Genomic DNA, 15053 nt, shown 5'->3' with positions numbered 1-15053 from the left:
AAGCACTTGGCTAAATCATCATCGGCAGATCAAAGCGCAGTAAATAGAGTCCCAGGTGCAGGAGAGGGAAAGGTAGCAAGATCTCGGCCAAATTGACATAGGCCAGTAAGACAAGATTGTCAACAATGCCAGCATTCGTTCAATTCCCGGATGTCCAGCCCGTTGAGGGTCATGTGTCTGCCTCCAAAAATCTTGCCGCAGTCCCCCACCACAAGGAAGACGCAAGGTCTGGGCATCTCAGGCATACAGCAATCCATCATCCAACCAATATCTGCGCCTTCTGATCTAGGCCCAGCCTTGTGTATTCTTCTACCTAGGAGAGATCAACAGCAGCAACCTATCTTTATCAACCTTTTCCTTCTCTTTGATAGTTCCTGAAGGGCTCTCTTACGCATTTAAACTAGACTTTTTATATCCTCATTAGGGTAGGTAGTTACTACGTCCTGTAAGAAGTTTAGAGAGGCTGCTTTCTTTTCCTCCAGCGGAATGATCGGCCGGACAGAGGCTAGGGCTGCTTCCTTCCCACCGCGTCCTTCCTTGTGTGTCGGAGATATAAAGCGAGTGCACCGGAAAAGAACGGGAACTGGGTCGATCTATTCTATGGCTTTCTCGACTCACAGATAAGGGATGTATGATTCCCGAACCTTAACATAGCTGCTAAGAAAGCAATCAGTTCGCTTTTCGGTTGTTCTACGGCAGGATGGAACTTTTCTGTTGACCTAACTTTCCAGTGAGCGGACCTACTCGAAGGAAGGACAAAGAAGGGGGTTGGGGGTGCTTCTATCTAATCTCTAATCCGGGTGTTACCCTGCTGATTCATTCGAAACGCAAGACACGACACTCACAACACGAGACTCGAATCGAGGATCAACCCCTCACTCTAAGAGTCTAGTCGGTGGAACCGGTGAACCACGCGAGCTGGTTAGATGCGTGGGGCAGAGGGCAGGTTGGAAGACATGTTGGATATGTTAGTTGGGTCAGTAGTGTTCTCTAAAGTTGACTTAAGGAGTGGTTATCACCAAATTAGAATGAGAAGCGGGGATGAGTGGAAGACGGCATTCAAAACACCTGACGGGTTGTATGAGTGGCTTGTAATGCCATTTGGCCTATCTAACGCCCCTAGCACATTTATGCGTGCCAGAGTAGGGCAAGCTTTGAGGAAAGCTCCGAGATGGCAAAGATGGTGGGGACTGGTTCTTCCGATGCAATCACTGCAAGTGGGCTGGAGAGTGTCATGGAAGGGCCTGGTGATGGTGCTGCCAAGGCTATGACCGAGGCGAGGAAAATCAAATCTCAGCCTAGAGCAGTCTTTGTTCCATGTAGTTTCAGGCTCAGGCATGGTCTCTTCTTTTGTTGCGGATGATCGAAGCCTAGCCTAGGAGGATGACTCTGTAGAGGGCTAAGAGGACTAAAGCATGGCGTAGGCAGCGGAATACCCGACAAAGAAAACCGCTGTTCAAGCTATCTCACCCGGTACGAGACCAGAGGAAACTGAAACGGCAATTGGTAGCCCAAAGACTAGCCCTAATGGAAGAAAAAGCATGAGAATAGCTTGGCCCTAGCCTTACTATTCTAGGGGAGGAAGAAAGGTTGTTCTAGTTGTTCTAAAGGACTTTCAATCCTTGCTCCTAGGATCCGAAAGGAAGCTAAAAGAGAAGCTCTGCAAAAGTAGAGGAAGGAGAAGAATATGATTTCGAAAGTGACTCCGGAATCGGTCCTTAAGCCAAAGGGTCTTTCGAAAAGCAAGAATGAAAAGTGCCATTGAAAGAAGAAAAGTTGCCACGAGTAAGTCAGTTTGGGGGACCGAAGGCAGTTCTCCGTGCACCGGACACGTAGCTTATCGAATCAGTTGCGACACGGATGGGAATGCATGCTACGAAAGATAGGATCGAGTCTGATACATCAACCGTCTACTCAATATCCTTGTACGAGTCCACAATCACTACACGAGATGAACCTTGGTTTGGTGAATTGAAGTCTATCTATCATTGATTCTATCTATGAATCAAGTCGAAAGACTTCGTTTTTGGGTTCCCCGAAGCCCCAAATGGATTGGATCGTTTCTGCCAACAAAATGAACGCGGAGCCCGTTCCGAATGCTTCTCCGATCCGGAAGTTATCACGAAGAGAATAAGATGCTGCTCCCCCTCCCTCTGTCTTTTCTCGCTTTGCTAATCTTCCCCTCTAACGCGGGCCGGGCGGCGGCGGGCGCGGGAGGAAGAAACCTAAGAGAAGACGCTCTTCTCTTAGGTCCTTTTTTTTTCAGTGCAACACAGGAAAGCGCCCTATTTTTGTCATCCCTGCAGCTTTCCAGATTTTGTATGGAACGCATGGCGTAGCTAGGACCTTCAAATCATGTTTGAGCCTATGCCAAACCCACCCCCTTATTTGAATAAGGCTGGAAAGAATGCCCGCCAAGTTCAGATAAGGGAATGCTTCTCCCAACCATTAAAGGAAAGGCTCGACGAAGGGAGGGAGATGCGGCGGGGGAAGGAAAACGCTTTCGGAGATCGAGATTTTATTTGTTTTTCATCGAAAACGAAGAAGGGCGAGGATGGCCTACGGTGCGTGTTATCTGAAGGGAACACGCTTTTTCGACCGCGGTGGTATGATTCGAACCTACTTTCCTGTGCCGGAGGAGAACCAGAAAGAAGTAGACCTTGATCCATGGCCGGGTGCAGAGGAGGTAGGGACGGAGAAAACGTGCTTCATACGCCAGCGGTCGAAGATCGGCGAAAGTTGGTCTAGTCCTATACTATATATAAAGCGAGTGGTGAAATCGCAAGATAAAAGCATTTTTTTAAGTATTATTCTCAAAGCAAGAGATTCAAGTAAGAACCTGCAGAACTTTATCATCATCGGTCAAGTGAGGTTCGGCCTACTCATTTTTATCAGCAACTCACTCTCTGGAGAATTGCTTTGCCGCCGGGGAATCTTGTTAGCAATAAACTATCGAATTCGAGGCCAGAGCGAGCAGCAATTTCGAAAGATATAACAAGAGGGGCCGGATATCTTTTAACAGTAAAAAGCTCGAAGCGAAAGTGGGCCGAAAAGGATCCTTAATTAAAAATGAAGGCACACTCGCAGCATTGACCGGAAATGTGGTAGACCAAAGAATAAGCTAAGCAGACAAGAAGAAATCCTTTCCCTCAGACCACATTAGCACTTGAGCTGACTCGCCCTGATATTCAAACTGTTCAAACGTGGGCAGTTTTGGACCTACCCAACGCTCAAAGCAATCAAGATCTTTATTGGCCGTCTCAACATTTGGCAGGGCCCCAATTGTAGATCCTGAATTCTGATCGGAAGTTGGGGTCGGAAATTCTAATCACATTATCCGACTTGAGTTGGGAAGAGTCAGATTCATATTCCGAAATGAAAACTCCCCGTAATGCTTGTATTCCCTTACTGAACGGAAGGAACGGTTCCCCTACTCGCTTGCTAATGGACTGTTGAAGGTGGCTCATTCATGCTAGTCATCTTAGAGCTATGAGTCAGAACAATGTTCACCAACTCTTCCATAGTAAGATTGTTCATATATTAGGATCTTTGGCAAGCAATAAGCACTTAAATAATACAATTCGAGTGTACCATCTTCTTTCTCATTTCGAGGAAAAGGTGCGGGAGGAAAAGAAAACAACGGAGGGATCCGAATTGGACCTAAATGGGAATGACATGAAAAGTCTTTTTCAAAACCTAGCATTAAGGGCGTTACGACGATATACGAGAGGAATGAAGAAAAACTCGTGATTGGTGTGGAGGGGAAGATCTGTTTATGATATAGCATGAACTTCCTCCACCTGAGTAAAATCCACCACAACATCTTGTTTCTCTTTCTCAGTTAAAGACAAACTGGCATACAGATTTTCGAGGTCTTCATCCATCCTGAAAATCCAAGCCAAACCTCATACAGATGACAAGAGGAAAAAAACCTCTACTCTAGACCCAGAGATGAGAGTAGTTTAATGAGTAATGCTACATACAGTTATAGAGTGCGTAAGTGCCGCACAATCGCTTTAAGAAATAGTATGATCTACTATTAAAAATTTAGTTTTTTTTTTCATATGGGTCCCCTTTTTATTCACTTTTTTCAAAGAGATTGCGTGACAATTGCTCATTCCACGACTGTAAATATCATTTCTCTATGATCAATTATTTGTTATAAAATGATTATTTTTTACTAAAATAAATCTATTCTCGTCCCATCATTCTCATCGCAAATATATAATTGATTTATTATTTTTCTCTTAAGATATTCATAAACACACATTAAACATATTATAACGAGTAGTGGTTGCGCGTAACCGATGTTTTATATATATAGATATATATTATAAATTCAAATATTGTTTGTTGATCAGAAATTACCCCGTAAGTACTGTACAGCAGTTGCCAGATAGAAGAAATTGGTATACTATGAGCATCAGTGCATCACAAAGAAACAAAGAACACTTCGCTATAGAATACCTTCTTCTTCTTTTTTTTAATTTCTGAAAGGCGGTTTTCAATATTAATTTTTGTGTATATATATAATAATTAGATTCCTTCCTGCATCATGCATGGCTGGAAAGCTAGATAGCTCATCATGCATGTAGTAGTACTATGTATATATAACTAGCATGCCCATCATGTATATAATTAAGATGGTCTCAACTCCTTATAAAACCAACTCGATCGCGCATAAATTCTTCAATTCGGTCTATAAAATATTCTAATTCCAGTCTCTTTCCAACCGAGTCCCATTGTACAATATATTATAAGTAATTGCAACTTTTCAAATACACGCCTCCATGACTGACTAATTCTTTACTACTACTATGATCTATTGCAGTAGAACGTCCCTTGGCCCAGGCCAGGAAGATCAAATGCAACTCCTTATGCAGACAAGGAATTAATATCATGTCATGACTCATGAGTACGTTGTAGTTTCAAGGGAATCATGATTATGTGCTGTATATGTGTGTGTGTAGGCACATACGTCCAGCGAGCGCAGTTGGGAGAAAATTAAAGCTAGCTAGCTCCAATTGCAATGGTGGCTTAAAAGTACCGCTAGCTCTCACTACAACAGAAAGGGTCTTTTGGGACGAAAATTTTCGTCCCAAAAGACCCCAATTTCATCCCAAAAAAATTTTTGAGACGAAAAAAATTCGTCCCAAAGTCGTTCCAATATCACTGTGCCAAAAGGTATTTTGGGACGAAAATCACCATTTCGTCCCAAAAAATTTCTTTTGGGATGAAATTGAAGGAAACCGTTCGAACACGTTCGAACGAAAATTTTTTTTGTCACGGTTTAAATTCGTCCTAGAAAATAGTTCAAATGGAAAAAATTTTAAGTTCGAACAGTAGTGACGTGTTTGAACGATTTCGAAATATGTTCGAACACACATGAATTCGTTCGAACGTTATGAATTGTCTTTGTGTTCGAACGTTAAATGGTCAGGTCGAACGGTATATGGGTTCGAACGGTATAGGCTATGTTCGAACACGACTGAAATTATTTACGTTCGAACGTTGTGTGATCGTTCGAACTCTACAAACATTACGTTTACGTTCGAACGCTATTGTCATTACATAGAGTTCGAACGTTTTACGTTCGTTCGAACGATATCTCTTTAATTTAAATCAATAATAGAAAACCAAATAGACATTCATACTATTTGAAAAAATACATTAGAAACTGTTTAAAACTCACAAAAGTGTTAAAATAAGCGCAAACTAAATGAATAACAGTCGAGACGGGCATTGTTCGTACATAAATAGATAATCCCAAAATCCATCAGTTGCTTGGAGGCCTGTACTGTTGCATAAGCTGCTGCATTTGGAGTTGCATCTGTCTTCTGAACTCTTCTTGTTGTTCTTCATGTTGTTTGAGGCGCATCTCCATATCTGCTTGTTTTGCCAATTGAGCCTCTAACTCATGCTGTCTTGCAGTCAATTCTTCGATTTTGGAATTCGCATTCTCTAGCGCTATAGAAGTCATAGATGCATTCCCAGAAGAAGAGGAAGAGGGACCAGGCTTTACACAACGACCCAAACCCCTCAAATATCCTGAATGTTGACCCAGGACTTGTGTAAAAATCTCAATATCACTTGTTGAGAAATTTTGATCTGACGCAGATTCAGCACGTAGGGCAATCATTTTATCCTAGCCATATATAAGATAAAGAATTAATATCGTCATAAATATTCTAATATATTTAATTAAAACAGGTTATAAAACTTACATAATTTTCACGGGCATCAGGATGAGTCCACTCTCCGTTACGATCAGTGTGCGATGCAGCATATAATTTTGTCAGATTATAATTAGTATCTGAATCTTGCTACAATAAATGTGTTAAGATATAAAGTCATTATGATTCATCCAAATAATTAACTATATCCAATAAAAAAAATAGCAATACCAATTTCTTAGAAAGGCGATGGAAAGATCTTGAGCCTGCATGATGATTAATCTTCAATTTTGATCTATTTGTTTTGTTTATAGAACTTCGCTCCTGCAAAGAAATTGAAAATATTATGAAGCGAAATGACAGATAGGACAAGTAAAATAATTAAATTTCATTATACCTGATATGATGGATCCTCAAACATGTCACAAAATTTTTCCCACTCAGAAGGTCGGACATCCTGGAAAGGATGTTGGCGTGCATCTTCCTTCTTCTCAAACTTATTATAATGCTCATGACACCTCGCCTTATATTTGCGGAATGCATTACCCATAAGCTCTTCCACAATCTTATGCTCCTCTCTCCGACCAAAATTTAATTCGAAATCATTCTTAAAAAAATAGTCACAAACACATTATCATTTATAATATTCTAAATTTAAGTAAAATATAGAAATTTATTCTACTAAATCAATGTTTTAAACATTACCAAACAACGCTTCTTGATAAGCTCTTTAACATCTTGGGGGACTTTCTTCCATGAAGTCATTGCCAAAGGTGCATAAGTTCGTGTAAGAGCACCCACATGTGATGCAAGCCAAGCTGCTGGTTGTCCTTCGCCCCCAGTATGTTCGTCAGGAATGTTAACCTTGATCTTACCCATCTTCCGATATTTTTCCAACGTCACCCCTCTAGTGGTGCCTCGACTTTGACGAGATTGTACTGTAGATTCTATAAAATATAACATTGTAATCAATTTCATTTATATCTCTATTATAGGACCTTAATTAATAACTTTTATGAGTATTAGATTTTTTACCTTGTTCTGTAAAATCAATCTCTAATGGTGACAATGAAGGAGAGCTAGGAACAGGTGGAGATGGGTTGCGAACTTCCTTCCTCTTTGGCGGCATAATTTCAAACTACTGATACATTCAGTAAGTAAAATATTTGTCATCAAATGTAATGTTGACACATAATTGGTCAATCAGAATCTGTATCAGTTTCATTTGACAATTGACTCTCATCATCTGTAGATACTTCAGATGATTCAACATTTTCCTCAACTGTCGCATCAACAATTTCAGCCTCATATATATAATAATCTATACTAAATATATAGTATATATAGTAATATATATTATCATATATATAGTGACCTATACTATCATATATATTATTAAGATCATATGTATTAGTAATATATACTCACATATATATAGCCTCAAATATACTAAGGTCACATAATAAAGTGTAGAGAAATTTATAAGATGATAGTATATTAGTAATCTATACTCTATATATATATATATATATGTTGTATAATATCATATATAACTTTAGTAGGTAAAGTATAATGGAATATATAATATGACATATATTAGTTAAGTATAAACTCATACCATATAGCACTACATGCTATTATATGGTACTATATATATATTAATATCTCATATATAACACTTTGATAGTAAAGTATTATGATATATTACTATTATACTATAAAAAAATATTTTATAAGTTATTATGATTTCATTTAAAGTATTCTACTATCATAATATATATTATAATATTACATATATATTACAGTATATATAATCTACTATAATAGTATATATATTATAACAATTTATAGGAATATAAATATAGTATACATTTAATATATTTTTTAATAAACTTACAAAACTTCTGTTCGAACGTGAAATAGTAACGGTCGAACGGTTTTATATTAACGTTCGAACGGTTATGCACGTATAAGTTATCGCAGGCAGCGATTTCTCTCACGCCGCCATCCCCACCGTTTGAAAAAGCGAGAAAACGTTTGAACGCACTACACTCACCACCGTCTGCCGTCGTGATCAGCACATACGTCAATCACTTTTCCTCCCAAGTAAAGGTATGTATTTTCAAACTCATTTTACCGTTTATTTTATAATTTTATGGTTTTATTTGTTTTTTTTTTAAATTACATTTTTTCATCAATAATTACCGTAGAACATCATAAATCTATCGTAGGATGTTTAGAAATGAAGAGTACTTTGTTTTTAGTCGAAGAAACCACGGAATCGATTAATTTTTGAGTATTTTCATGGCCACTGAGTTGACTCAGCCATGACCGAGTTAGATCTGTTTTACGTTCGAACGGTATTAACCAGTCCGTTCGAACGGGTAAACCTGTACGTTCGAACTTGATCAACACGTTCGAACGTTATTAATTGTCCGTTCGACCATATATTTAGACGTTCGAACGCTAATTATTAAATTCATTCCATTAACATTTTATTAGCTTATTAAATTGTTTTCATCGTTTAATTGATTATATGTTCTATCAATTAATTTATTAAATTGCTATTAGTATATAATTTTGTAAATCTTTTAGTCGTAATTAGATTTTATCACTAATCTTGAATGTATATTTTATTTTTAAAATTTCAGGATCATAATAATGTCTTATCAGGGCCGTAAACGTGGTAGATCAGGAGAACCTTCCATCCAAACAGTTCGAGAGCGGACCGTTTTACTTGAGCGACAAGTAAAACTGTCTGATTTTGTCGCTCTTATATGGGAGGGTCATTCCCTCCCATCAGTATTCAATGATCGTGGTTGGGCACCAATCTTAGATCAACGAGAAGAAGGAATGGAGCTCGTTTCCTTCATTGAGATCGTTACTGAGTTCTATAAAGAGCTCGGTACTGCTAACCCAGACAATGGAGGGGCATATAGGATCTGTGTCCGAGGAGCTCCTGTTATATTTTCAGCGGACGGACTCGCTGCATATCTGGGTATTCCTAGGCATCTTGATGCTTATCCAAACCTGCCGCCTAGAGAGTCTGGTCCTTCAGGTGATGCAGCTATGTGTCAGGACGAGGGACTAGATTACACAGATGAGATCGATACACTTGCTGATCACGAGGTCAGTGACTTGATTGTTAGTCCAGATGCTCCAGTGTACGATGGCTCCAAGAGTATTAGGCAGACAGATTTATCTTCTTTCTTCAAGATTATGAATTTGATCATTGCCAATAATATTGACCCACGGCAGCACAAGACCGAGGTCGGCATGGATCGAGCGAGATTTATGATACGGGTCGCTCGTGGCATCCCGATTGACCTCGTTGGTTATATATTTGAGAGAATCCGATCAGAGGCACGGTTCATTACGACATATATACTTCCGTTTGGGATCCTCATCACTCGATTTTTGCTACATGCCGGGGTTGTGTCCTAACCTGCCGAGCGTTCTTGATTTTCGATGGCACCGATCAATTGCACCACCCTATCACGGAGCACGGGACACTCTAGATTTCGTTTTCGTGGGGCTGTTCCTGACAGGGCTGAGATTCAGAGAGATGCGCAGTCAGGAGATACTGGAGTATCAGCTGGTTAGACATCTACACAGGCTGAGACATCACGCACATATATTTGCGAGGAGATGGCTGACATATTGCGTGCTGAGATCAGCGTACACACATCAGCAGTGATTGATGCAGTGCATACTGCCATGTCTAAGTTGCGTACAGAGATTATGGCTACCGTCTCTGGGTTACGTACAGAGGTTAATGAGTTACGTACAGCGATTAATGCCAATAATGCAACTCAGGTCACAGTTAGTACTCGACTGACACATGTAGAGACACAATTAGCTGCAGTCGAAGATGTGTGTAGAGACCTCGCATCATAATAGTTTTTATTTTTATTTATATTTTCTTTTGTTGTAATTATGAACAATATATATGGCATTTTGATAATTTGCTTTATTTGGTTGATTAATATATATGTGGTTGATAATATTTATTTAACTAAAAATCTTATTTAACGTAAAAGAAATTATTAAAATATTTTAAAATTAATTACATAAAATTAATTAATGAATTTGTATATATGATATATATTTTTTATATTTTGAGTTTCGTACCGAGATTAATATTATACCTTCGAATGTATAAATGTGGTGCTTGAATATGTTCTAACTAAATATATTCCGTTCGAACGGTTTAGAAACCTTCCCGCCAGGATTTGCCACCAAATATTTTTCGTTCGAACACAACAAATTCTCGTTCGAACGTTTTTGAACTTTCCCCGCCATAATAAAGTAATTATCCGCCAAATTTTACTGTTCGAACTTATTTTTTCACTTTCGAACGGGAAAAATTTTTTGAGACGATTTAATTCGTCACAGAAAATACTGTTCGAACGGTTATTTTGACGTTCGAACGATTTTCTAAATTCATCGATTTTTTGGGACAAAATTTAAATTTCGTCTCAAAAAATGACTTTTAGGGATGAAAAAATTTTCATCCCTAAATAATTTCATCCCAAAATCTCAAATTTGTTGTAGTGTTTATGTATTCCACGATTATAGAGCAAGGAACTGACCAGTTATTGTCGTAATTAATGTAAATAATTAAGGCCCCTGAAAAAGGATTTTTCCTAATAATCATAATTAAATTACAGGACAAGTTGTGCATGCTCTAGAAAATATATATATATATATATATATATATATATATCTGTGCGTGTGTGTGGTGATCATTTTGATCATATATATAATGGTTTTCCGTAATTTCTTTATATATGTATTTTACTTATATGGTTTTTTATAAGAAATTAATACAAATTCTCAAATAAGAATTATTTTGAACAAGACTTTTTACCTTATTTTATATAATGACGCGTGATTCCTCCACTACCATATTTCTGGCGATGATAAAAAAAGAAAAAGGAAAAACTCTATTTGCAACCAGCTGTAAAAATCCCCGCGTAATCGATTGACAAATTTTTTTTTTTTATCTCTCTCTTCATTTCGTTCCCTCTCTCTATCAATTTTTTCCTACCCTCTTCTTCCTCTCATTCTTCCTCTCGATTTCACTCTCTCTTCGCGCAACACAAGTCTAATATCTCATCCATGAAGTTCAATACCCCGGACAAGCTCACACCAGTTGATTTCTCCTTCAAAAACCAATCAAGTTCTTCCATTACAATGATGGAACTTCCAGAAGTTCTAGAAGTTTTATCTTCGAATCCAAATCTGCAACAGTTAAAGCTCTTCAACGACTCATTAGTAAGCTGCCCGATAACCTAGGCAAATATTCCGACTTAGAGGATTTTGATGTTTCTACAAACAATTTCATAGGTCAGTTGCATGCCCAAGTACCTCTACTTCCGAAAGAAGCTTCAGAATCTAAGTGCATTCAAAAATCGATTCTCTGGAAGTTTACCAAAATCGTACGGCGACTCTTCTGGGTGTGGGCGAGTCGTGCTCATCGACATTGGGCCACTACTTCCTGGGCTGATAAGGAAGTTGCTTTCTCTACTTGAGATGAATGGAGATTGCAGATGAATGGACAATGCCAATTGACTGCTTGTTTTGTTTTGTTTTGTTTTTTCTAAATGTAAAAGTTGATTGAGGGGAAGGAGATTGCAAAATTAAAGCGAAAATACTATAGACAACTGCCTTGGTTAATCTTTTGGAAACCATTGCCCACGTAGAGATGAAACGTTCTGTTTCATTTGATAACTCAAAACGCACTCACCGTTGGACTTCTCCACGAAGCCAACCCTTTCCCTTCCTTTCGTCTTCTCCACTCCAGCGCACATCTCCTTCTCTTTCTCTCGCTCTCTCTGCCAAACCCAAGAAGCCATGGAGATCCCAGAAAAGCTTCTCGAGTACAAGTTCCCCATCATCTTCACTCTCACTCTCACTCTCTCTTTCTCTAACCAGCATCTCCATCGTCCTCGTAGCACCCAATTTCGTCACCATCTTGTCTTACTTCTGGCCCCTCTTTCACTCCTCCACACTCTTCCTCTTCGTCGTGATCTTCTTATGCCAGACTTCTGTAAAGGGCACCAACGTCCACGATGATGACGAGGTCGGAGACGGACTCCTCGATTAAGTCGCTAGGCAACCTAAACATCCAGTAGAAAGCTTTAAGTCTAAGTAGCAGCACGAAACAACAGAGCTCTTTTGTTCTCCAAAACCCACAAAGTGGACAATAGCTCATACCCAAAAATTAGAGAAGAAATTAGCAAATGGAAGAAAAAAAGAGAAATAAAAATCTAGAAAAATTCATGGCGTTTTTGGCATCAAATGGGTTCCTCGTCGAAGCACAAGTTGTTGAGATACCACATGGGATTGGAAGAGGAAGGAGGAGTAGAATGGTCAGCTTCTTCCTTTCAATCTAATTGCTCTGCAGTTGAAATGGGATTGGGAATTTTAGAGTCAATGGTCTTCTTCCTTTCACTCTAAACGCTCTACAGAAATGGGTTTTGCGGCAAAAATACGATGTTTCTCCCCATTTCCTGTCACTTACAAGGCCACAGTTGATTTCTAGACGCAACATTCAAAGGAACTTTCAGATAGAGCAACAAGAAATGGCCAAAATTCAGCGCCCTATTTTCTGTAATTAACTAGTATATATTAGATGAAAACCTAAGCCAACTTGGGAGTGATAGGGTCAAAGAAAGAGATCAAGCAGAAAGATGCCCACGTTATCATACTAGTAAGATTTGTCGAAGAAATTTAAGAAATGGTGAAAGGGAGAGAATATGAGAAAAAATGAAATGACTTGCCAAATGACGGCCATTGTTGATCAATTCCAAGCAAAATGATATTGCAGGTGTGGCTAATATTGGAAATAACACTCCACAGCCATTGCTGAGAAGATACATGTTGGCCAATATTGGAAATATCGCTCCACAACCATTGCTGAGAAGATACATGCAACATGAAGCTGGGTGTGGCCAATACTCTTATCTTCCAAAACGGAGTCTTCTTTCTTCTCCTTTTCTCTATTTTATTTTTTAATTTTTTAATATATTTATGGACAAGGTAAGTGCCGATTCTCCTATGGTTGCAACTGCCGGTCGTACGTTGAAGAACTGATTTTTAAGAAGGCCGCCGAGCATCACATTAAAGCTCTGGCCCACAATTGTCGTACAATTCAACGCGGTAGTTAGCATATCATCCCTATATATCTACACTCGTAGATCAAGATCATCAGTAACTCAAAACAGACCCTTCATAGTAGTTAATACGCCTAGTTCCAACACCATTATTAGTTTAATAAGCAGCACTTTTTCAGATCCCCTGCACACCATCAATCTCAAAAAAAGCCTACCAATTACTCGGTTCCTCAACCCTTCTAGGTAGCTCCAAAATATAAAAAAAAAAAAAATGGCAGCTGATGATTCAGTTCCATTTACACCCAGCAAACTGTATCCGAAAAGCGACGAAGAGATCGCCACGTTCAAAGCAATGAAAAAAGAACGAAGTGGTAAATGTTTCGTTTATGTTTTTGCTGGAATTGTCATCCAGTGCGTTTTCATATTGGTCTTTGCCTTGGTTACGCTGCGTAGTAGAATTCCCGATGCTAAGATAAGCTCGATTATGGTGAAGAATCTCGGGTACAATAATGCCACGTCTTCAGCATCAATATCTCCTTCTTTTAATGCCACTTTGGTCGCCGAGGTGACCATTAAGAACACAAATTTTGGGCGGTTTAAGTTCGAGAATACCACCATGAGTGTGCTCTATGGAGGCATCCAGAACGTTGGAGATACAAAAATAGGACATGGAAGTGTCAAAGCTAGAGACACCCAGAAGATGATCAATCTTACAGTGGAAGTGAGATCTAGTAGGGTATTCAATCATTCTCAGAATCTTAGCAGTGAAATCCAATCAGGGATGTTGAAACTGAGCAGCTATGCCAAGTTCAGAGGCAGCGTGAATTTGCTGAATATTGTTAAGAGGAAGGAGATCGCACAAATGAACTGTACCATGATTCTCAATTTCACAAGCGGTAAATTCCAGGATCTTCGATGCCAGTAATTATAGGACAGTTTAGTGAGTCTTTTTCATTTCTTTTCTTTGTTTCATTTTCTTTATATTGTAAGACGTAGTACTACTTTATATTGCACAAACAGGTTTACTAATTACAGGAGTAGTCTTCTTCTGAGTAATATGTGAGCTTCATATATATAATGTTCTAAGTAAATTATAGGAGAGAACGTCAGCTTGTTTGCCATTTATAAATATCCCATATGTACCTACTTTCGTGCGTGCTGCGCTTTCTGAAGAGCAAGTACGTACTGACATTCATGCAGCTCTGTAATCAAGTTTTTTTTTTTTTTTTTTTTTTCAAGGCCAGATTGCTTTAGATCATAACATCGATCTCTGCTTAATTCGTGATTATTAGATTAATATTTTAAGAGTTAAGGCTTGCATTTCTTTCTTAAATCTAGAAAAAGTGATCAGATCTTCCACAGACTTTTTGAAATATCCGACGCCAGATCAATTATTGAATTCAATTAAATGCAATTTATGGGCAGTCGCTTTAGACAGCCTCACCCGCCAACTCCAAGTGCGGTGAATGAGCTTTCGTCACGTAAAGAAATATCTTTAGTTTTATACATAATTTATTTATTTGATGATGCTGATAGCATAGTAATCCACTCAAGCTTCCTTACATGAAGTCCTTGATTTAAATCCATGCGTGCAAGTTTTAGTTAGAATTGGATCTACTAATGATTGACACGTGTTCTTTAATATGAAATATCATGTGTTTGATCTTATTCGATGGATCCACGTTATCTATATATTAGGGCTGCAATCCGACCAAACCATTTAATATTTGGGCCTGACCCGACCCGAAACCACATGAACATG

General features: G+C 38.7%; 2 protein-coding genes across 2 annotated transcripts; both read left to right on the top strand.

The window, feature by feature from the left end:
- The first annotated feature begins 1977 nt into the window (after window positions 1–1977).
- Window positions 1978–2690, top strand: LOC121235963. Its single transcript, XM_041132427.1, is given in 2 exon segments — window positions 1978–2659; window positions 2661–2690. Coding segments are annotated over 2 exon segments (135 nt in total). The 5' UTR covers window positions 1978–2554.
- Window positions 2691–13562: 10872 nt separating this feature from the next.
- LOC121235526 (late embryogenesis abundant protein At1g64065-like) lies at window positions 13563–14216 on the top strand. The gene has a single exon (XM_041131871.1). It carries the CDS (start codon window positions 13563–13565, stop codon window positions 14214–14216), a length of 654 nt encoding a protein of 217 aa, XP_040987805.1.
- The last annotated feature ends 837 nt before the right edge of the window (window positions 14217–15053 follow it).

This window comes from Juglans microcarpa x Juglans regia, chromosome 6D, assembly GCF_004785595.1.
Source record: "Juglans microcarpa x Juglans regia isolate MS1-56 chromosome 6D, Jm3101_v1.0, whole genome shotgun sequence".
NCBI lineage: Eukaryota > Viridiplantae > Streptophyta > Magnoliopsida > Fagales > Juglandaceae > Juglans > Juglans microcarpa x Juglans regia.
The sequence above is the reverse complement of the archived record's forward strand: the minus strand, read 5'-3'. Positions and strand labels throughout refer to the sequence as shown.